General features: G+C 34.3%; 1 protein-coding gene across 1 annotated transcript; it reads right to left on the bottom strand.

Annotated features, from left to right (window-relative positions):
- Nucleotides 1–8,666: 8,666 nt before the first annotated feature.
- LOC127086595 (GATA transcription factor 9) lies at nucleotides 8,667–12,723 on the bottom strand. Its single transcript, XM_051027377.1, has 2 exons — nucleotides 12,165–12,723; nucleotides 8,667–9,474 (listed from the first exon to the last, which is right to left on the bottom strand). The coding sequence occupies exons 1-2, from the start codon at nucleotides 12,471–12,473 to the stop codon at nucleotides 8,791–8,793; spliced, it is 993 nt and encodes a 330-aa protein (XP_050883334.1). The 5' UTR covers nucleotides 12,474–12,723; the 3' UTR covers nucleotides 8,667–8,790.
- Between the last annotated feature and the right edge of the window lie 11,924 nt (nucleotides 12,724–24,647).

Genomic DNA, 24,647 nt, shown 5'->3' with positions numbered 1-24,647 from the left:
CCAACAACACTGGTGCACCCCACGGTGACACACTTGGACGAATAAACTTCTTATCCAACAAATCTTCCAACTGACTTTTCAATTCAGCTAACTCAATAGCAGACATACGGTACGGAGCCATCGATATCGGTCTAGTACCAGGTACCAAATCAATCGAAAACTCAACTTCACGCTCTGGCGGTAATTCATTCACTTCTTCCGGAAACACATCAGGAAAATCACACACCACCGCTAGATCACCAATCACCAGTTTATCTTTAGCCTCTAAAGTTGCCAACAGCATAAACAACTCTGCCCCATCTGCCACTTCCTCATTCACCTGCCTGGCTGATAGAAACAGACTCTGCCCTTCCTCAATCTCAGGAAATATCACAGTCTTAGCAAAACAGTTGATATAGACTCGGTTAAACACCAACCAGTTCATTCCCAAGATAACGTCAATCTGCACTAATGGAAGACACACAAGGTCTATCCCAAAATCTCTACCAAAAATATTCAAAGGACAACTCAAACAAACCGAAGTAGTAGTCACTGAACCCTTTGCAGGAGTATCAATCACCATACTTCCACGCATCTCAGATATCTCTAACTTAAGCTTCACAGCACAATCCACAGATATAAAAGAATGAGTAGCACCGGTGTCAATAATAGCTATAAGAGGAAAGCCATTAATATAACACGTACCTCTGATCAAACGATCATCTGCAGAAGTCTCAGAACCTGATAGAGCAAAAACCTTGCCTCCCGACTGATTCTCCTTCTTCGGCTTAGGACACTGGGGACTGATATGACCCAACTCTCCACAGTTGAAACAAGTTACAGTCTTCAATCGGCACTCTGCAGCCAAGTGACCACCTTTCCCACACTTGAAACACTTCATCTCAGCACTGGTACACTCGTGAACACGATGTCCAGCCCGACCACATCTATAACACTTAACAGGAGCACTAGAGTCTCCCCCACTAGGCCTCTTCATCCCACTCTGCTTCTGAAAACCTTTGCCAGCTGCATACGGTTTTCCACGATCCATCTGATTCTTACCCTTCCTATCAACCCTCTGCTGATAGCTCTCTGCTCTAGCCTTGGAATCCTGTTCAAAAATTCTGCAACAGTCAACCAAATCAGAAAACACTCTAATCCTCTGATATCCAATCGCCTGCTTGATCTCGGGACGCAACCCGTTCTCAAACTTCACACACTTCGAAAATTCTCCAGCAGCCTCATTATAGGGAGTATAGTACTTTGACAGCTCTGTGAACTTCGCAGCATACTCAGTAACAGTCCTGTTACCCTGTTTCAATTCCAAGAATTCTATTTCTTTCTTCCCTCTGACATCCTCTGGAAAATACTTCCTCAGAAATCTCTCCCTGAACACAGCCCAAGTAATCTCAGCATTCCCAGCAGATTCCAACTCAGTGCGGGTAGCAACCCACCAATCATCAGCTTCTTCTGACAGCATATGTGTACCGAACCTGACCTTCTGGTTATCAGCACACTCAGTTACTCTGAAGATTCTCTCAATCTCCTTCAACCACTTCTGAGCACCATCTGGATCGTATGCTCCTTTGAACATTGGAGGATTGTTCTTCTGGAACTCACTCAGTTGACGAGCAGCTCCCATTCCCATAACATTCTGATTTCCTCCAAGCACTCCAGCTAGCATACCCAGAGCCTCAGCAATTGCAGCATCATCTCTACCTCTTCCAGCCATCTCTATTCTGAAAACCCAACAAACCAAAACAATAAGTACTGATAGGGTTACACAACACCTATCCCGTACAGGGGAAACAGAATAATTACGACTCGACACGACCGACTATGCTCTGATACCACTAATGTAACACCCTTCTAAAATACCCCAAAAATTTATTAAAATAATAAACATATAATCAGAGTAATAGTGCACCAAGGGTGTCACACAAACATTCCACACCATTTAACCAATATAACAGTCATGCTCTTTTATTTAATTTAAATATAAAGTATTTGCACAACTACGCAGCGGATAGAGATCAACTCAATCATGCAAAACATGTAACATCACATGTACTTTAGTTCAACAACAACCACAATAATAATCAAAGTGTTCCCGCCCGATGTTACATCTATCAGAGCATGACCCATAAGAACTACTCTAGACTCCAAGCATTAGCTTCTACTCGACTCATTTCTCGTTACCTGAAAAATAGGTTGTAAGGGTGAGTTCCTCAATCAATATAATAAGCATTATAGAACAACATGTAATGCTAAGTAAATAACACATCAATTCACCCTAACCAGACTACGCATTCAGCAACGGCAATATCCGTCCAAACATCATATTCAACAATAATATATATCATATGTATAATTCTCAAACCATATTCAACACCAACAACACAACACAACGATTTACTCACTAATTCCTCACAATGGGAATTAGCTACAGCCCCACAGGCTATGCCATGCATTCATTATGCAATGAGACTCCATGAAATGCGGTACCAACTCTTCTTGAACATATAGTCCAAGCTCACCGATCCCTCCGGATACGGCTACTGAGCTCACTAGTCCCACTCATTGAGATCTAATGACTCACTCACTAATTCCTCACCATGGGAATTAGCTACAGCCCCGAAGGCTATGCCATGCATGCTAATCATCTAGCAATGCAACACCAACAATAATTCATAACGGACACAAGCTCATACTCTAAGCCATACCACAGTCCATTCACACATGCATGCATAATATCTATATTCACAGCATCATGCACATCATTATACATCATCAATATTTCATCACATAAGCATGTCAGACTATGCCAAACAACAACCACAATATTAGTACATTCCACTAATCCATGTACTGCTCAAAACAGCGGGAATTAATCCCTATTTCACCATAGGCCAACATAGACCAACCCTCAGATAGGTACACAACATTTAAATACAATTTTTCCATTCTGCTACAGCGTTAACCGGTTAACGCCCTGGGTTAATCGGTTAACGCAGCACAACACGCCTTCTGTCTCAATTTTTAACAGTGTTAACCGGTTAACGCCCTGGGTTAACCGGTTAACGCAGCACAAACAGCCAAATATCAGAAATGACAACAGTGTTAACCGGTTAACACCCTGGGTTAACCGGTTAACGCAGACAAAACAGCACATATTCATAATCCAACACGGTGTTAACCGGTTAACACCCTGGGTTAACCGGTTAACGCAAGACAGAAGCTGTTCCTGCGCTAACTCAAGGCAGAATGCAGAATTCTCCGCATTTTCCGCCATTGGAGGACTTCCGGACCTCCGAATCCGATTCCGTAAAAAGCTATACGATCGGAAAATTACAACAGACTCAATTACCGATTTAATTTCAACTTCTCACACGGTTCATCCAACAAATTTTCAGCATTCACAATTCCCAATTAGGGTCAAATTAACAGCTTATTACTACCCATCACATATTCTCCCATAATACCCATTAATCGAGATAAACCCCCCTTACCTTAACAATCCGGCAGAATCTTTGAGCTTCAAGCTTTCGTTCTCCAACCTTTGCTCTTCAGCTCCTCTTCTCTGCCCTTTTTCCCTTTTCTCTCACGATGCTTCTCTGTTCTGTTTTCACGTGAAATGCTTTTCCAAATGAGAACTTTTCCTTATTCCAACATATATATATTTTCCCAATAATAATAATAATCCAAAATAATAATAATAAAATTTCTAATTATTCAATTAAATTAATAATTACATTATTAACTCAATTTAAATAATTATTTTATTATTATCGGGGTGTTACATCACTCATGTCCCTCAGCATGCTTCGTGGAGTACCCATCAACTGTCTTTATGGTTATCCAGTTACGGACAATGTTTGATCAACAATAAAGCACTCGACTCTACATCTAGGGTCCATAGTGGTTTCAGGTCGAAGAGTGGTATACACCATTATCACCATGAGAATAACTTATGACACTTTGCATAACTTTCTATATAGTATTCTCATAGTGGGTCAATCCGGTATAAATATTACTCTTAATATTCATACCTATGTTTAAGACTTGATAACTCCTTATCCATGATCCATGAGATGTGATCATCGGTCTATATACATAATAGTCTTAATGCTTTAATGTTATCCCACTTCATAATAAAGCTCGACTACGGATACTTTAAGAATAGTGTCCTTATGTTTAATGTGATCTCATGGTTAAGTCATACTTGATACATTAAACGGACTAGCTATTCTAGGGACTTTATTAAACAAACATAATAAAGAAAAATCCTTTTATTATTAATAAATAATTCGATACAAGTACCAAAAGTATTGGCCTCTAGGGCTTACACCAACATATATATATATATATATATATATATATATATATATATATATATATATATATATATATATATATATATATATATATATTGAATTTTATGATTTGTTTTACAAGTATGTATGATCATTTAATTGTTTGTTTAATACTAATAACAACTATATTGTGTAAATATAGGAAGTGTTTATTGTTAGTCCGGATGATAGTATAATGAAAAAGAAAGTGCTTGCATATGTTGGTGAGCGTTGGAGGAACTTTAAGACACAACTCACCCATGATTATCTTACTCACCCAACAACTAAAAGTAAAGAAAATCCCCCATACGTGATGTATTCATATATTGATCAGGATTGTTAGGAAGAATTTGTAAAGTTCCACACCACTCTCGGCTTCTTGGCTAAGAGCAAAAAAGGAAAGCTTAATAAATCTAGAAATGTTTATCCATATAGATTGTATCGTGGACGATATGGAAAACTTGAAAAGAAGATGATTGAAGAAAAAAGAAAATAAAGGGAACAAGAGTTGGGTGATTCTATAAGTCTTGATCACACTTCATATGCACCATCACACCATGAGAAATGGAAGATGGCACGTCAAAGAAAAGGAGGTGAGTTCACATTAAAGGCTACACGTGAAGTGGCTGAAAAGATTGTAAGTAGATTCTTTTTCAATAATATTATTTATTTTGGTTAAATAAACTTGATGAAGATGATATTTTATATGTGTTGTAGGATGTATTGGTTGAACATACCAAAGTCGGCCTCTTTATTCCAGAATGTCGTCATGACATCTTGGTTGAAGCGATTAGAATCATGGAGCATCATGGGCGTGTTCGTAGTCTTGGAAGAGGAATTGGCTTCAAGACTTATTTTAGACAATCTCGATCAACTAGAGAAGTACACAGTAAGGAACATATTGAAGAGATATTTGCTGTTAAGTTGGTGGAGGAAAGGGAGTAGTGGATTTAGAAGGAACGTCGGAGGGTGTGGATGACAAAGTGCGAGTATGTGTTGCAGGAGGAGAGTGAGAGGTTGTTGAACCATTAGAAAGAGTTGCTTAAACCATAAGAATTCAGACCATTAGAAAGAGCTGCTTGAACTATAAGAATTCAGCTCATATTCTACGCACAAAAATTGAGTAACTCAGCCGCAGTGACCCTTCTAGCTGGATCTGTATCACTTTAGAGAGTAAAATAAGTATTGTAAAAAATCTATAAGCAGAATAATCAAAATAAGATTATTTCAGTTTACTAACGTGTAAGTTACATTATTTAAATTTTAAAAAAAGTGGATCTAAGTTAAACTCATAATAAAAATTCAACCCTTTATCTTCCTCACTGTTCTTGAATGCATTAAGGCTTTTTTACATCCTTCCTTTTCAATTTGAATAGTTTGGACCAAAAGCTTATTTTCTTATAATTCTCATTAACCTCCATTTCTCTGATTTGGCTTGTTTAAATAAAAACAATCAACTTGCTCTTCTTCAAGCCATAACTGACGCTAACCATGTTGGAAGAAAAATAATCCATCGCACTAGATGTTTGGCGACGATGAAGACGACAACTATGACCTTAAGACTGAGACATGTATTTTGATGAGGATGAAGAAAAGTGTTGTGGAGATTGAGGTACGTGATGAACTTGTTTGTCATTTATGTGCTCTTTGCATTTTATTCCTATAAATGATTCCTCATACAAATAAATTGTGAGTTTACAAACCAATTTTTTCAACAAGAAAACTCCATCAGCAAATGATTCGGCATGCATGCTTCAATACTAATAGGGTTTTCCACCTTAGTAAAAGAAATTCTTCCATAATCAGATATTGCATAAGTCCCACATTGTTTTCTCAGAGTATTATGGAAGAGTTTATAAAACTTAATTAAGTATAAGATATTACATAAGTGGGTTGGGATGGAAGTGTGCCTTTAAGAAATAAATCTGAGTTTATAAAGCTCGATCAAGTATAAGATATTACATCAAAATGAACTTTAGGCTTTGAGTTCTTTTCCAAAATTTTAATTAATTAAATAATAATTTAAATAATTAATTCTTTAATAATTAATTCTCTAAAAAATATTTAAAATATTAAATTAATTAAATATATTATAAAATATTAAAATATCCTAATCATGAGTGACAGATAATGAAAAATATTTTTTTTATTCTATTCATTATTGCCACATATACAAAGTGGAGAGATACCATAAAAATTCAAAGGTGATCAAAATTAAAGACCATAATCACTGATTTTGTAATAGGGATAAATTATTTAAAACGTTCAAACTAAAAAGACCAAAAATACATTTAAACCAAAAACAAAAATTAAAACACCACTCTTAAAATGCTAATCCTAATTCTCAATTGTACTCTCTCTCATATCCCAATGACAAGTTGCATTTCATCTCGAACTAATTTAAAAATGCTTCATGATCCAAGAGACATAAGACTACTCCTTTCCTTTCAAAATAATTATCATTTTAACAAATAATTTTTTTAAAAGAGATTTTATTATCACTTTTCAATATAAAAATTATTATTATTAAAGATGTTTTTTAATTATTATTCTATAAACTATTTTTAATCTGTTTATAAAATTAATTTAATAAAAATTAATATCTTATAATAACATTAGTACAATATCCGAGTATAAAAAACCTTATACAAGTTAAAAGAATTTTGGTGATAGCTTTAAAAACAAATAAGTAGAGGACGGTGGTAATAATATATGTGGAGCATTCATTCAATTCATAAATCATAATAAATAATAATAATGATAATAATACCAACAACTAGACTGTCTAGTAGTGACTATTGACTACTGCACGAGGTGATGGAAGAGTCTCATGTGACCACCGCAATCCTAGCCTCCTCTCACTCTAATAATGGACTTTCAATTTTATATACTTTTTCTTTTATATTCTCTTCATGTCATTTTGTGTCTTTTTATTTAAAAGATTCATGTTTGGATGATCATGCAATTAACTAATTGGATTAACGTTAATATTCGTTAAATAATGATATAATATTCCTCTGGATTTGTGTTGCCTGACATCGTATACATAAATTAATAGTATAAACAAAATGTATTAAAGAAATTTAAATCTCCAATTTCTCTCCCTTTGCTGTAAACTTACTCAATTCAACTCAATCACCTACTTTAGTTAGAAATACTACAATCACGTGGGGGTTGAGAAATTGTTGTGATCAACTTTCCTTTTTATATCTCTTGTCACATGCACTCTTAGCTAGCAATAATAAATTATTTTGTGTGCATAGAAAATTGGATAATAATTCAACTTAATTTTGTCTCAACAATTTATTTACATTTCAATTTCAATATTATGATTTTCGATAGAGTCTATTTTCTTAAAATTTATTTATAAATATCAATAATTTATTTACATTTTAATATTATGAAGAAAAAAAAGATATTACTATTAAAACTTGAACAATAAAAAACAGCATGATCACCGTTTGCACTCATTTATTAAATGAATTTTCTCCTATCATTCTTCAATATTTTTAAAATATACATTAAATGACTGAAATATATCATCCTTATTATTGTGTCGTATAATTTATTGTTTATCACATATTTATTGAATATTAGATTAATAATGATAGGGTAATGCTAATTTGTGCCTTTACGACACAAGTTAAGAGATAAATATAAAAATAATATCTTAGAAATTGTGTATTGAATTTATTATAAAATTATAATTAATAATTTTATTTATTTTTTCAATACAAATTTTCTATTTGTAGATTTCTTAACATGTGTCCTTGGGGCACAAGTTAGCATTATCCATAATAATAATAATAATAATAATAATAATAATATATTATAACTTATAACTTTTACGAAATTGATTGGTAAGATTTCGTAAGATGAAGAACGATTATTTTTTTTTACTTTTTATCAGATTTTATATTTTTTTAATATAAAACTTGTGATTTTGTCTACAAATTTTCATTTGATAATATTTAATATATTATAAAAATTTATATTAAGTTTAATTTATTCTTACGGATGATAAAGGTGTCTCTTTTAAGAAGTGAAAATCAGAGAATATATATTATTAGTATATTTAAATACAAGAAAGTAGTTCCAAACGGTTACAAGTTACAACTTGATGCAAGAATCAGTGTCTTTTAAAGAATACAGATAAGAGAAAGGAACACATACCTATAAAACTTAAAAAATTTATGCTAACTATTTCTGCAATTCATGAATCAATTATTTGCAATATAATTTGCTAGCGAACTCATAAGATAAAAAAAGGGTATTCTAGAAAAATTAAAGAAACTATTATTAATTTGACCAGTCATAAACTAAAAAAAATGAAAGTTACTGAAACGGAAAATTAAGTTCCTGACAAAATTAAGTAAGAAAGAAATAAGTAAAATTAATTGTAGCTACAAAAATATTGGAAGCAGCGTTGGAAGTTTAACTTTCCAACCATATCACCGTACTACATGAGGTGCGTGAAATCGGGTCCCACGTGTTGATGGATCAAGTAATCGTCACCGTTGGATGGTCCGTCGAACATAATGTTGTGATGATGTTGGACTTGTAGTTGCAACATTTGGTGTTGGTGGACCTTCACCATCTCCTTCTGGCGCCGGAGTTCTTGGACCTTCCGGTGCGAGTTGGAGTGTTTCGTCAAGACGAATGTTGGGCTTGCTGCGGGTCTGTATTCAGGTACGAGTCGACCTGACTTGTACCTGACTCCACATGCATTGCATAATGTTTTTGGACCTAATGGTCCAGTGCGCCACTGAGGTGTTTTATCAGTGGCGCAATGAAGACACTTGCGACCCTCACCATCGCCATGGTCTCTCTTTCTCGGCGAGGGTTTCTTTGGTGGAGATATAATGTCAGAGCGAGAAGATGTTGTGGCGATGGTGGGTGAAGAGAGAACTAGAAGACGAGAAGTCCAGTTGCATGGTGGTCCACGAGGTCGTTTACTGCGGGCTTTAGCGGGGACAGACACTTGAGGAGGGTGTAGTATTGAGTTGGATTCATCGTGTGTTTTTGATGCGGCGTCGTTTGATGCTTTCATGCCAGATATCAATTCAAGCTTCTGTAGGTCCTCACTTGAGAATGATTCTTCATCAAATTTGGATAACCATTCAAGCTCCGCAAGATCATCATACTGTTTTCACAAATTGAAAATAAATTATTCATACATGTTAATTAACAAGAAAATATTTAGTTATATATAGTATTAAATTCTTACGAAAGCAACAATTTAAAAATAATAAATTAAGTGTCATTTACATATTTTACAAAAAAATAACAACATTTTTTTATAAAAAATTAATTCTATCTTGCATTTAAATATTTATTATTTTATTATATTTATTTATATACGCAATAAAATAGCTAAAAGTATAATTGGAGAAACAATAATTAACTTGTTTATATTAGATTTTAAAATATCTTTAGAATATTTGTTTACTCTGTTTTGATTGAATACAGCTATATAAAAAGTTTGATTAATTATAGATTTGATCTACATATTTTATCTTATTAATGAAATTAATCTTCATATTTTCAACTCAAATCATATTTTTACACTAAAAATTGATGATTCCTTCATTTTTTAAATAATTTATAACATATATTCTTTGCTTATACAGTTTTTCAAATGATTTTACCCCGATTTTTATATTAAAAACAAATGACATGACTATTTTTAAATGGTGATGATTTAATTATAATTTTTTAATTGTGATTTTTATTATTTTTTAATAAAAATATGACAAATATATAATTTTTTACTATACATATTAAATTTTCTTCTTTTTTTTCACTTTTAAAATAATATTTAAATATATTTTTCATAAGTTTATTGAAAAATAGTAAAAACACACCTAAAAAATTATATTTAATCTGTTGGTCATTTGTGATAATATATTACATTTATCAAATGATATAACATTTTAAAATGGTGAATAATTTAATTTTCCTATAGTTTTGTTAAATATCTAAAAATTATTCAAACATCGAATACCATATCACTTTTATATAATAATTTATTTTAATACTTAAAATTTTAATTAAATTTTATAAGTATGCCTAATCAAAATTCAAGATAATTAAGAATTTAACTTTAAAAATAAAAATATTTTAAAATAAAAATATTGTTAATTTTAAATACAAACATGATAAATAGACCAAAAAATATTTAAATTTAAAGTGAAAGAATTAATTTTGTAAATTAGGTTTTTATTAACAAGATTATATTTACAAATGAATACATTTTTGAAAAAAATGCTAATTAATTTTTTTTTTCCAATATGCATTTAATATTTTAAACTTTTAATTAATTAATTAGTTTTCATATTTAAATATTGAGAAAATGAACCGTGTTCCTTCATTATCTTTTTATGCATGACTCTATTCATAAAATTCAAAATATGTCCCCTCCATCTCATACGACATCTTTGCTTATTTCACACAATCTTAAATAAAATATCATAATTTTTTTCTCACATTGAGTTTAATTATTAAATCTTAGAGTGTTAAATATTATGAATAAAAAATGATAAATTAATTTTTTTATCCAATATGCATTTTATATTTTGAATTTTTGACTAATTATTTAAATTTTATATTTAAATATTAAGAAAGTGAACCTTATTTTGCTCATCCATTATCTTTTTAATGCATCACTCAACTCATGAAATTCAAAATAAGTTTCATCTCCCTCACTCGCATACAATATTTTTGCTTATTTCACACAATCTTACATAAAATACTATAAAAATTTTTTATCACATTGAACATAATTATTAAATATTGAAGTATTAAAAATTATTAATAAATAAAAAGACAAGTTTTAGTTTTAAAAGTGATACACATAGTGGTAATTTTGAGAAAACATTATTGATATTAAATAAAAAATTAAAAGTAACATTAATTTTAATTTTTTTTCATAAATATGACAACTTTTAGGAAAATGTAATAATTGTTGTGATTAAGATAAAGTAATAATATTACTCTATTTACCTCATAATAAAATCCACATTTCCTTTTATAAATAAAAAATGTCACATTAATTACTTTTAATTTTATTAAATTATTTGTGCATTATTATGATCATAACAGTAAACAGAGGTATAATAATTTAATAAAAATAAAATAAAATTACATGCCGAAGTAAAATGCCTATTTTATTGAAACAGTTTTTTTTTTATAATTAGAAAAATTAGTATGAGACACTGTAATTATTAAAACAAAAAATACAAACAAAATAAAAAAAGTTTGGATTTATTCAATTTAAATACTTTTCATTATAAAAAAATTAGTATAATTTATTTTAATAAACAGATCTATACTAAATAAAAGTATAAGACAAGCTAATTGTTGTAAATGTTAGACAGTCTTATAAGTACACATTCTACTTTTTACACTATAAACATAGTAAAACAATATTCATATTTTTGGCCAACAATATTTTTATATAAAACATAGAGAATTTTTTTATAGTATTTATATAAAATTGTTTCATTAACACTTTTACTATTTAATTAAAAATATAATATGTTAATTACTTATTTTCTATAATTATAAAAATACCAGTACATAAATTTATTTAAAATAAATTGCTAATAATATAAAATAATTAAATAATTAAATAATTAAATAATCAACCACCTAATCTTATAAAAAAATTATCTATTACTTTTAAAACATTTTATTTTATTTCAATATCCCATTTTGTATTTATTTTTGTGTTGAAATATTATTATTCTTATCTATAAGCTAACCAACAACTGCGCAAATAATAAATATTATAGACACACACCTATAGGCCATATACATATAACACCGACGTACCGGGACGGAGAGTTCGCCGGAGAAAGGGCCGTCGACAGAATTCTGGCAAGAATTGTCCATAAAAAAATTGGAACTGACGTTAGTTTCAAGAGGTGGAGAATTATCAGAAATGGTAGGAGGAGAATCAAAAGCAGGGTCACCAATGGCAGCATCATCATCATTAGAGAAATCAAACAGATCTTCAACGATGAAGTGGTCGGAACTAGCAGCGGCGGCGGTGCTTACATTGGTTGTCGTCAAATTATTGTCGGAAGAGGAGGAACCGAATTGAGGCAAAAAGGTGGTTTGGAAAAACTCTTGAGCTTCCATGAGTTACGAGGTAAATGTTGTTTGTGTTAATTGTGAGGTTAATTTAGAAGCTGAAAGCAGAAAACGAAGTGAGAAAGTATAGGAAGTTGGAAAAAGAAAGTGTGACAAAATAAGTGGTTAAGAATTTGAGAGAGAAAAGCTATTTGCGTTTAAACGGGACAATCAGACACCTATGTACGAAGTTGTTGTTGTTTTTTCTATCTTATTTTGGGTAAGAATGTGAAAGAAGAAAGTCTTTCTTTTAACTACTATAGTGTAAAATATTGATAATGAAGCTTTAATTGAGTTCAAAGACATAGAAAAAGTTTTTATTGGTTTAAGTTTTACGAAATACCCTTTTTCTTTTTTTCTTTTTGACGAAATACTTAAATTGTACTTGGTCAATTCTTCTTATCTTTGATTTCGTAATATACGGAAACATTTTCAAGCTACCTTTTTTTATGTCTAGATTCATTTTTAAACTACTCTAAACAGTGGTAATAATAATATGTTTGGTTGTACATCTAATATAATCTATTTTTCTATTGGAACTAATATAAAAAAAAGGGTTAAATATGATAATATAGTTTACTTCTATACAAATAAAAAGTTTAATTTTTGTGTACAGTGACAGACCTCTAGTCAAGGATGCAAATTATAAATAATAATAAATAATATTTTATTATTGCAAATAATAATAATAATATATATATAATTATATATAAGTGGAGATAAAATTATAATATTTTTATATAATATGTTATATATCTTTGAAATATAAATTTTAATATACATTTAATTAAATTTTATATAATTTATAGTTGTTTTCTCTTATATTTAATAAAAAAATTATATTGAATTTCCAATACCTTTTATTTGTATATATATAAAAGTTTAAACAAACTTAAATTATTAGTAGGCATCAAGCTTAGTGGTAAAATATTAATGTTTTGCAAAAGACCATGATTCGATTCCAGTTATCTATCATTTTGTTGAACAAATAAATATACATGGGAATGGCTATGACCATAAATACCAACCCATCAATAGAGCAAAAGAAGGAAGAATGTATAGTTATAATGCAGTGGATAAATCATAAAGAACGAGAAAGAAGCCAGAACAAAGGATGCAAGGTGTTAAGAAACATCAGAGGTTATGTACGGTGAAAAATAACAACTTTCAAAGTAGATGGACATTCGAAAGGCCCAAGAACATGAAACCTCTATTTGCACACCTAGGGAGCTACAATCGCTGCTAGTAGTAAGTGGCTTGGATAATGATTTTCAGATATTAGAGAATGGAAGCAAGATGATGTCGATAACGAGAGAGTAACATATTAGATGTTATGCTCGCCTATTTTTTTTTTTTGAATTCATCATATCTCCAATGAGAACATATATTTGTTCTGGTGATAACATAACAAACCAAACAACTATGGATTAGGATTGTAATTTCGTGAGATAAAAACAAATTGTCGTGTTAAATGAAGCTTTCAGTGTCTAGGTCAACAACGATCTATTTTGTATCAAAATAATGGAAGAAAGGGGAATTTAGACTCATATTATAGCCTCCAAAGAATTGTAAGGTGGTGAAGATGAAGAGTCAAGCGAGGAAGGTGGATAGCGAGGTAGAACTCACATTATTAACATTAATATGACATGGAGATTGAGGAGAACTTGAAGAGAGCATTATATGTGTACCCAGATACAAAGAACATTAACTTAATCCCAATGGTTCAGAAGAATATATGAACTTAATAACTGAATTCATTAAATACCAAGGTCAACAGCTTGGCGACGAAGTTGCCCAATGAACGTGAGGACAAAGAGAATGTAGGTGAAGAGGATATGAACTTATGTGTTTGCAGGTATAATCAAGAAGTCATTCAAGATGGTGAAGTTTGCGGATAGCAAGATACAAGTCAATCAATAGCTGCTTAGTTTTGATGATAATGACGTGGTTTTGATGATGACAACACTTGAAGTCAAGTAATTGCTGAAGTTGGTTCAATGATGCACATATCTTGACATTGAAATGGTTGATCTAGTTATCCTCCCAAATCAGGCTAAAGACATTTGTTAAAAGTCAATAATGTATTCTAATGACTCTCAAGTAAAGACTTAGGGTTTATGTTCGTTGGGGGTTTAAACTTTCAAAATCTCAGATGATGGTAACTAACATGAAAATATATCAAGCCTCGTCAATAAGATCTAATGTTATTGTATGATGCTAAAGTCAAATATAATGATCCTATTTAGCGACAGTAGGACAATGTCGTAATGCGGTGGCATATTCGCGGTCAGCAGTGGTGCGCGTGTTTGAAGTCGTAGCAGCATGGCATGCAATCATGCACGGAGGGAGTCATAATGTGGCAGTAGCGTTGTGGTTAGAAGCGGAACACACGGTGAAGTCGTAGTGGCATAAGCTCATGTGTGCACAGATGGCAGCGGCGAGCCAGAAGGCGGAGCGCAAAGGCAGGTGGTGCGGCTGACGGTTGTCGATTTCCGCGACTCGATGATGACGATATCTTCTAACTTGTAGAAGTATCAAAATCAGAATCAGACAAACAACATATGCTTGAGTCAGAGTCTAATTTAACATCAGAGATGAGAAGCACATGTTAAGAGTCATTCTGGGTAATCTGCCATATTTAAATTTTTCAGAATGAAAAGAAATCTATCTTCAGCTAAGGGTTTTGTAAAGATATTAGCCCATTGATGGTATGTATCTATAAATTTTTAGAATTCCTTAGATGTAAGGAGAAATACATATCACCCAACAGAGTGGGCACATGATTCTCAATCAAGAAGATTTTAATGGCGTTAACATCAACAAAACCGTCACTGTTAGAGAACAAATCCAAACCATAGATGAGCAACACAAAGATAGCTTCAAAAGCATCCACACTACCGGCTTGAGCAAAGGTAGTAGCTATCCTAATAAGGAACTCAGAAGTCAACCCAAACATTTCTCCTTTCTTCACCCAATGAGCCTCAATCTCAGACTACTTCAAGTGAAGAGCTTCAGCTACAATATGAGATATAGGAATCTCTTCCAATCCACTAAAAGGCACTTTGTCAGAAACGGGTATTCCCAAGAGATGGGCATACTCCTCCAACGTAGGCATAAGCTGATAATTAGGAAAAGTGAAGCAATGGTAGATAGGGTCATAAAACTGAACCAACACACTCAAGAGTCCTTCCACTACATCAGCAGACAACACAGATAGAAGCTTCCCATGACGTTTTTTGAAGTCCAAGGGATCTAATATGAAATATGATAGCTTTCTTAGCTCTTTCAAGTCGGGACATCTGACACTATACTTCTTAGTGTTCCTTCGTCCATAATCTATGGTCTGAAAATATTTGCAAATAAAACCTCAGTTCCTTGAATCTATTTTCGTGTGATGAATGTTATGATGCGCATGTATGCATGAATGCAACAATCACAAATAAGGGATCACACACAAGGAAAACAAAGGTTAAGGGATGAATCAAGTCTTTGTCAAGATCAATCATCCATTTTGGTGGATTATGGTTTTCACCTTATCAACACCCAAGTTCCATTGACATTAACAAGACTTGATTGGATCAACCAAGAATCAAGGGTTTGTTGTGAGTCACGAGCATGGAGTCGGGTTAAGAACCATCCCAAAGGAGTGTACTAAGGATAAAAACCTGTAGATCATGTTCTAAAAAGTTTCCAGAGTCTTAATTCCATCTATCGAATATTACAGGTTAGGATGACTGACTCATCAACCCGTACTATTCTCAAGAGAAACTCGTATGAGTGTAGTATCGCACAACAACTGTTATCAAGTCTACACCTGAACAGTCTCCGCACTAAATCCTAAATAGGACAAGTTGGGTTAAATGTTCTACCGTCCTCAGCTTATCGGACCCCGAATCAGAGAAAGTAATGCATATCCACAAATAACTTGTGTGACATCAGTAACTCCAAAAGTGTCTCCACTGAGTAGATGGATCTTAAGCCAACTTGTTAAGGACTATTCCACACAAGTCAAACATGACTATACCATCCTCCTATCTTAATTGCACTCAAGTTTGGATTAGAACTTATCTCAACAATCAGAGATCACCAAACACAACAAGCAGATTATATCATACAAACAAGTATACAAACATCAAATATACAAATATATACACATAAAGAAGTAGGCTAAACCCATTGGAGACTACTTCCCAGCAGAGTCGCCACTTAATTTATGTAGCGGCAAATTCATGACCATTAAGCTGTGGATAAACTTAAGGTCAATTAAACTAGAGTCACCACCGCGCTTTTATTGTTTCCAAAGGAAAAGGGAAAAGTACGAACAAAACCCAAAGATAAGAAGTTTTCAAATCAAAACTAATAAAATTCCAGAGATTACAGGTAAGGGGGGTTGGTTACACAAAGGGAAGGTGTTAGCATCCCAAAGTGTCCTAGGTAGTCCTAGGGAGCCCTTTCTTATGTGTGTATGTGTTTTTGTATAAAAGATGTTTGAGAAAAAATAGAGTGTGGGGATGAGAAAAGAATTCATTGATTATATTTTTGTGTTTGACAAGTTCTTCGACTTATGCTTACATACCAACATAAAAATGAGGGATCAAAACCCCGTAGTTCGTGGTATCAATTTCAAAGTGAGTTGATTACTTTTAACAAAAAATTAAGTTTAAAAGAGGCACAAAAGGCCTAAAAGAGTTTGAATGAGTGTTAGTTCTTTTTGTCTTTTGAAATTTTAAGTCAAGTATGGTTAAATTCATTTACAAGTTTGAATTAAGAAAAGAAGTTTAAAAATTTAATGGCATAAGAACAAATTTTCTAATTTTTGCAATAAAGTCTAAGTTTAGAAATCACAAGCAAAGGAGATTTTGAAAGAGGGGAGAGATTTGGAATTTAATAAATGGGAGGAGATGAAGAGACTAATCCTAATAAAAAATTTAAAAGTTAAGAGTTGAAAATATCTGACCAGTGGGATGCAATCCAATAGACAAGAGTTTCATATAGAAACCTATTTTCCCTTTGGACTTTAGAATCAAGTAATATCATTACACAAATAGCAATATGAAGAGCAATGTATCAAATAAAGATAGCCACATCCAAGCTAGCAACGTCATAGTCTTGTTCATAATCTTCCATGTATCAGATGACATACTCCTTGAATGGCTCAGAATAAGGCATTAGACACAGGATCAAAGTAACATTTGCATCAAGACCATGTAGCAGATGAACTCAAATGGATACCAATACTTGCATCTGATGAAAGCTCAAACTTGGTTTCAAAAAATGTTGGCATTGGCCAAGTCTTTTTGCATAGGGAATGTTGCCTAATTCTAATTCCAAAGCTCATATCAAATCCAACAGTTCACACAAACATTTTTTAGAGTTTTTGTTGTTATTATGTACATTAAGGTCAAAAGACTACAAACATAAACAAAATACACAAACAAGTATATACACAATCACAATATATGGCTCAAAGGAGCAAAAGGAAATTGGCATAAACATAAACAACTTAAATGATATGAATAATGACAAATTATAAATGACATAAAGTAAATGACTTCAAATTAAAAGCAATAAGAATAAATGTTAGTCAAATGTTAATTGATTAGAGGTTAGTTTTGCTTTTGCTTTTTTATTGATTAAGTCATTCTTTGGAGAACACTCAACCCACTATTCACAAGCATGGATCCTTGAACCAAGACATCTTCCAAAGAAAGGAAAAAGGCCAAGTTTCCACACAATACCATGAAAGGGGGGAGACTTACAATCCCACTTACTAGAATGTTATGCCTTTTGGGTCAAAATTTAGCGCTATGTTAAGCAATCATAATTGGACTTATGTAGAAGTCACAACTATCTGAGGTCGGGCAATAGAAATTTTAGTGTTAATACATGTTAGAGATATGGTACAATAAACCATACTCCTAAAACATACCACACTTAAAAAGAAAATGGCAAAAGGGTGGACCTAATCTCATCCATACTTATATTCATTTAGGAACCAGTTAGCCTTAGGATATAGAGATATCATAGGTCAATGAAATAGATGGGATAGAATGGGATTGAAGATTAAGAGGGAGGGGAAATGAGACAAACGCAAATTGGTTAAGGGAGAACTTTTATCAAATTAAAATCATTCATTCATTTTTGGAGATGAAATGTATATTTCATCAATCCCCTAAATCCAATTATTTTAATCCAATAAAGTCAAATCAACTTTGACCAAGACCCAAACAACATAGTCAAACTCAACAAATTAAAATCAATTAAAAAATATATTAAATTAAATTATGGTTGATCAAAAACCTAAAATCTCTTCAAAACACCAAATAAATGGCCAAGAGATTTATCCTAGGTCAAACAAGGCCAAAGGACCTTGGAGAAATATTTTCATAATTTTAGGAAACTTAAAAGTATTTTTAAACAATTAAAAATATGCATAAAAACAATTAAATCATGAAAAATATTAATATTGATCCAAAAAATAATTTTAATTCAGAAAATGAAAGAGAAAAATATTTGAAATTTTTTGGTGAAAGTCCCATATTTTTTGGATCAATATTAAAATTAATATGAATTAATGAAAATAAGGCAATTAAAATGAAAATTAGAAATTACAAAAAAACGTGGACCACTTGATCTCTCTCATTAATTGAGGTGGCAGATCAAGGGAATCAGAGTGCACTATCCATGTGTTCCCTAGTCAAATGTCCCACACGCGTGGTAATCATTTTGGGCGCTCAGAATTAAAACAATTTAAATGGATTATGTGGTTCAAAAGGATGCCAACACATTGCCGGAGCCAGAGCTCCGGTCTTCTTCTCCGGTGGATCTCACCGGACTGGTCCACTTTCAACCATCACCAAAATAAAAAAGGAGGACATTAATTTAAAGAAAAAATGCCCAGGAGCTCGAATCTGACCTCAATTTTGTCTAACTCCAAGTATATAGAAAGATACAGGGAGTTGAATTTTGAGGATCATGATCTGAGTTGCTTCGATTTGACCTCTAAGCAATTCAATCTTGTTGCCTACATTGGTAAGACTTCAGACAATCAAAAATCAATAAGAATAGTGGAGAATTGAGTGAGAATCGAAGAGATGAAAAATTATGAAAATCACCTTCAATGTAGCTTCAGATTGGCACGATCTTGCTCTTAATTATGCTTGGCCTTGCTTTAGATGCTTAATGGAGTGGAAATGGATAAGAGAAGAAGAAGGACTCTTGGAGTTTTAATCTCAAAAATAGTGGGAGATTCAAACTCGATTTTCAAAAGAAAATCTTCAAGTTTACCCTATGAACGTGAGGGTTTAGGGTTGCTGATTCAAAGCTTGTGCGCCAGGGTCCTCATTTCTGAGCAAGAGGGCTTCTATTTATATCCAAGGAGATTGATAATTTCACACTTGCATTTTTGGCCAAAGTTGGAAACCTCACTTGCATACTTGCATGGGCGTGTGATAGGTGTAATACCCCAAAATTTACCCTTCATTTTTCCTGAAAAAAAAAAAAAAAAAAAAAGAAAAAAAAAAAAAAAAAAAAAAAAAAAAAAAAAAACGGAAAAAAAAAAACGAAAAAAAAATGAAAAAAAAAACGAAAAAAAAAACGAAAAAAAAAATGAAAAAAAAAACGAAAAAAAAAGAAGTTAAAAATAAATAAATAAATAAAATTAATTAAATAAATAAATAAAATATAAAAAAAAATTTGGACTTGGGTCTCTCTCATTTGAGCCCACAAAACCATGGAATTCAGTCTATAAATACCAAGGCTTCACTTGAGAAAAGGAGAAGCAAAATACTCTGAGGTTTCCTTAGAACAAAACCCTGAGGAAAAAGATAGTGAGAGAAGAACTAACAGAGTTCAGAGCAGCCTCCAAACCCTGAAGGGAACTCAACTGCACAGAATCACCTCTGCCTCACATAAACCCTAAAGATTGTTTTGTAAACCTCACGGGTGCAACTCAATTTCAATCAAGCTCTCCAATCAGGTTTGCCCTATATCCATCATCTTTATGCCTTTAATTTGAATGCTCTAAATGTATGAGGTATTATGGGTGAATTTGATACCCTTTTGATGCATGTGTTTGACAAGAGGTTTAGGCCTCCTACCCTTGGTTGCTTTTTGTGAGCTTTTTTGTGAATTTTGATGGAATTATTCATGTTGTTACATTTTGATTTAGGGGCAACTCTTGGTTACCCCTATTTTGTTTCTCTAACCTGTTTGTTGAGTTTTTTTTTGTGAGGGCTCACATGACGTTTGCAGGGATAACTTGCGTGGTTTCCCACTTTATTTGTGGGATACCCCCTGGAGGTTCATTCCGATTACCTGTACTGACCCACTTTCTTTGATGATGTTAGCTTGGAAGGATCTCAGGGTTTATCGTTCCTTTAATTGCTGTTACTTCGGATCTTTATCCGTGTGGTACTTTTACATTTTTCCCGCATTTTACTGCTTTCCTAGCTGGAAGACCTCGATAGGAGGCAATGTTTTGTGTTTACTTTATGCAGGTTCCTTTGTCCAGGGTTAAGAGCTATGAGGTCTTATCCTCATTACCCTTTTGCATGAGCATCCCAAACCCTAACCCTTTATTGATTTTTCTTCTCCTAAACACACGTTTACTCCTTCTACTACAGGTGAGTAAGTCTCCAAAGGTCGAGCATCAGGTAGATTGCGTAGTAACGTCGTTCATCCAAAACCCACTCCATAACCCCGTAGTTAGCCGAACTACGGCTTGCTCTGATTCTCATTCCGGATGAGATACGTAGGCATAAGACGCGATGTCTTAGCGAGCACACATCCCCCAACCCATAGGTCAGCCGAGCTACGAAGACTCTGATTCTCATATTCAGATGAGATACGTATGCAGTGGATGCGACATCCGCGCGAGTCATTTCTCTTAACCTTTTTAGTAAATAAACACATTAGGTAAACCCACACCCTTTAGACAAGAACTACAAAAGTGGATCCCGTAGAGTACTACGGATGCGTAGGGGTGCTAATACCTTCCCTTCGCATAACCGACTCCCGAACCCAAGATTTGGTTGCGAGACCCCGTCTTGTCCTTTCCTTTTTTAGGTTTACTTCGAGCATTTCCTTTCCCTCCTTTGGGATGAATAACGCACGGTGGCGACTCTTCTGTCATTTTCTTTCGCCGGTTGTTTTTTCGCACACTGTATTTTTCAGGTTGCGACAGCTGGCGACTCTGCTGGGGACCAAGAAGTTGACCTCTTGCTGGTCCATCTTCCCTAAGTGAGTCCCTCCTAGCTTGTGTGATTTTCTTGTTTATTGGGTGTTCATGCTTTTGTACATTTATTTACTTACTTGCTTGCATTCATCTGCTGTATTGGGATGGGATGTTCTACGAGAGATAAGCCCATTACCCAGGCTTGAGTGTACACACAGGTTTTAGAGTGGATGATCATGAGGCTTGCGTGGCATGTTGCTACGTTAAGTCGTTCGTGAAGAACCACACCCAGACGAGGTTTCTTTTGGATATATTATGTCCTACGGATGTTCCGTAACGACATGATGTTCCTTTAGAAATCGTCGACTCTGGTGACCATTTCCCGAGAACTCAGTCGAGGCCTCTCCTCCGAGACGTGATTATGTTAGCTCTGGTGGGCGCATTCTCGCTGATCAATTCGAGGACCCCGAGACTGGGAACTTGCTTTAGGATGTCCTGTTGAGGGGAGTCAGTGGAGGTCTTTTATCCCGTAATAATGCCAAACCTTCAGTGGTAAACGTATTATTCGCGACTGAAGGGCTGAAGTTGACGAACTTCTGTTCTTAGAACCTACGAGTGAGGGGCAGGCTAAATTCAGGAAACCTTAACCTCCAACCAACCCGGTTTTCTGGAGCAGAGCTTTGATCTTGTATTATATTCCTCAGTGGTTTTCTCTTCAGACAGTGTAACCCGACAAATGTTCAAGCAGATACAGCAATCCTGATTGACATACCACTGCACTGCATTCACATCATCACATCATTTTTATTCATATCATTTAACACATGTTTATCCATTTCAAGGGGGTTTACATCTTCTTCTTGATTCCAGTCGGAGTTTTTCTGGTTCTCTTAAGATAGATATTGGCAGAAAGAGACTTGTCGCCTACAAGTTTCCGGTGGTCTGTCTGGAGCCCATCCAACAGTTGATGCAGTTAATGGATCCTGGTTCTCTAGAAGGATTCCGAGAGGATTACGGTCTGATTCTAAGTTTCGTCACGGTTCTGTCCAAGGATCAACATGACGCCCTATTCACACTGCTACAGTTCTATGACCCTCCACTGAGATGTTTCACTTTCCCGGATTATATTTTGGTCCCTACTCTGGAGGAGATTGCCAGTTTTCTCAGAGTTCCTATCAGGTCACAGTTATTGTTCTACAGTTCTGAGTTTCTGCCCGATCTCAGCATGGTTGCTTCAGCCACATATTTGGAGGAATCAGTCTGGAAGGCTAATATGTGTCAGAAGGGAGAGGTTAGTGGTTTTCATCTGAGTTTCTTACTAGGAGAAGCAAAGAAGAAGCTGGAAGACGGTAACCAGAGGGGTTTCAATGCTGTGTTGGCTCTTTGTGTGTATGGGATTGTCTTGTTCCCTAATGTTGCCAAATTTGTGGACATAGACGCAATACGCCTCTTCGTGTTGAGAAATCCAGTACCGACCTTGCTAGGAGATTTCTTTCATTCAGTGCACCACAAAAATAAGAATAGAAAAGGGGGATTGTTGAATTGTTGTGTGCCTTTGTTTTATAGGTGGTTCAGTTCTCACCTACCCAAATCAGGAGTGTTCGTTAATGTCAAGGACTCGTTGAGTTGGTCGAAGAGATTGATGGGGTTGAGAGCTGAAGATATTTCTTGGTGGTCCGACCGGAGCTTGCTTCGGGCAGATATTATTCATAGTTGTGGGAACTTCCCAAATGTTCCGTTGGTAGGAAGAAGAGGAGGAATCAACTATAATCCTTCTCTAGCAGTTAGACAGTTTGGATATGCTTTAAGAACTCCGCCTTTGGAAAAGGATGTGGAAGAATCTCTGTTTTTCCATTCTTCGCCTGATTTGACGGTATCCCGTAAGGCAGCTGAGGTCTGGCTCAAGGTGATCAAGAGAGGAAGAACCGTCCTTGGAAAAGGAGATTGTAGAACTTACCCTCGGTATGAAGAGTGGCTTCAAGGAAGAGTCGAAGAGTTTGGTCTGCCGTTCCCTATTGAAGAACCTTTGTATCCGCCCACTCCTAAGCAGTCAACAATGGTGAGCCGAGAGGAGTACGACAAGTTGAAGAATGCCATGGAAGGACTTCAAACCAAGAACTCAGAGTTAAGAGAGAAGTTGCAAGACTGTATGCATCAATTCCAGGAGGCAGAATATCAGAAGGGGGAAGCTGTCAGAGTGCAAAAGGAAGCAGAGAGGAGATTTGCTGTGGAGGCGGACTTCTTCAGGAAGACAGACGAAGCCTTGAGATCATCCAGTTCTGAGTTGAGGCGAGTCAAGCAGCAGTTAGTAGATGCTCATGGTAAATTAGCTGGGTGGCAGGAGCAATGGGATGCATTTTCAACTTCTCGGAAGGCAAAGGAGGAGGAGACAGTAGCCGAACTGACTGGTCAGATAGAGAAATTGACGACTTTGCTGAAGGGGAAAAACAATGAGCTTCTGTGCGCCCGTTCTACTAATGGCTACATCACAGATCAACTCCATGAGGCTCGAGGACAGATTGAAGAACTCAAGGTGTTGGCAGGTTTGAAGAAATCCAGACTTGAAGAGGTATTCGGAGAAGATGATGGGAATTACTACAGAGAGCACATCAACGAACTGGATGGGATCATTCACAAGAGGAATCTGCTTATCCGGCATTTGACAGAATCTCCAGATCATCCCGACACGGTGGCATTACTGGATGAAGTGAGGAGCAGTCCTTATGGGTTGTATACAGGAGGCTGATCCCTGGTTTATGTTCCTCCCTTTACTTTTTGTTTTGTTGCTGTGTAGTGATAATCCACAGGCTTGTTGTGGGGATCCTCTTTTGATGTACTTTTGGCTAAGGCCCCTTTCCTGGAACTCATTTGTATGTTGGTTTCCCTTTGTTGCATCTTGATCTCAGAAGTTTATCCATGACTCAGTCTTCTTGCACTATTCGCCTGATGTGAGACTGGAATCAAGGGGGTAGAATACCTTTTGGATTTGATAAACATGGCATTGCATT

The sequence above is a fragment of the Lathyrus oleraceus genome, chromosome 5 (assembly GCF_024323335.1).
Source record: "Lathyrus oleraceus cultivar Zhongwan6 chromosome 5, CAAS_Psat_ZW6_1.0, whole genome shotgun sequence".
In the NCBI taxonomy this organism is placed as follows: Eukaryota; Viridiplantae; Streptophyta; class Magnoliopsida; order Fabales; family Fabaceae; genus Lathyrus; species Lathyrus oleraceus.
Note: the sequence above shows the minus strand (reverse complement) of the source record. Positions and strands in the feature narration are given on the sequence as shown.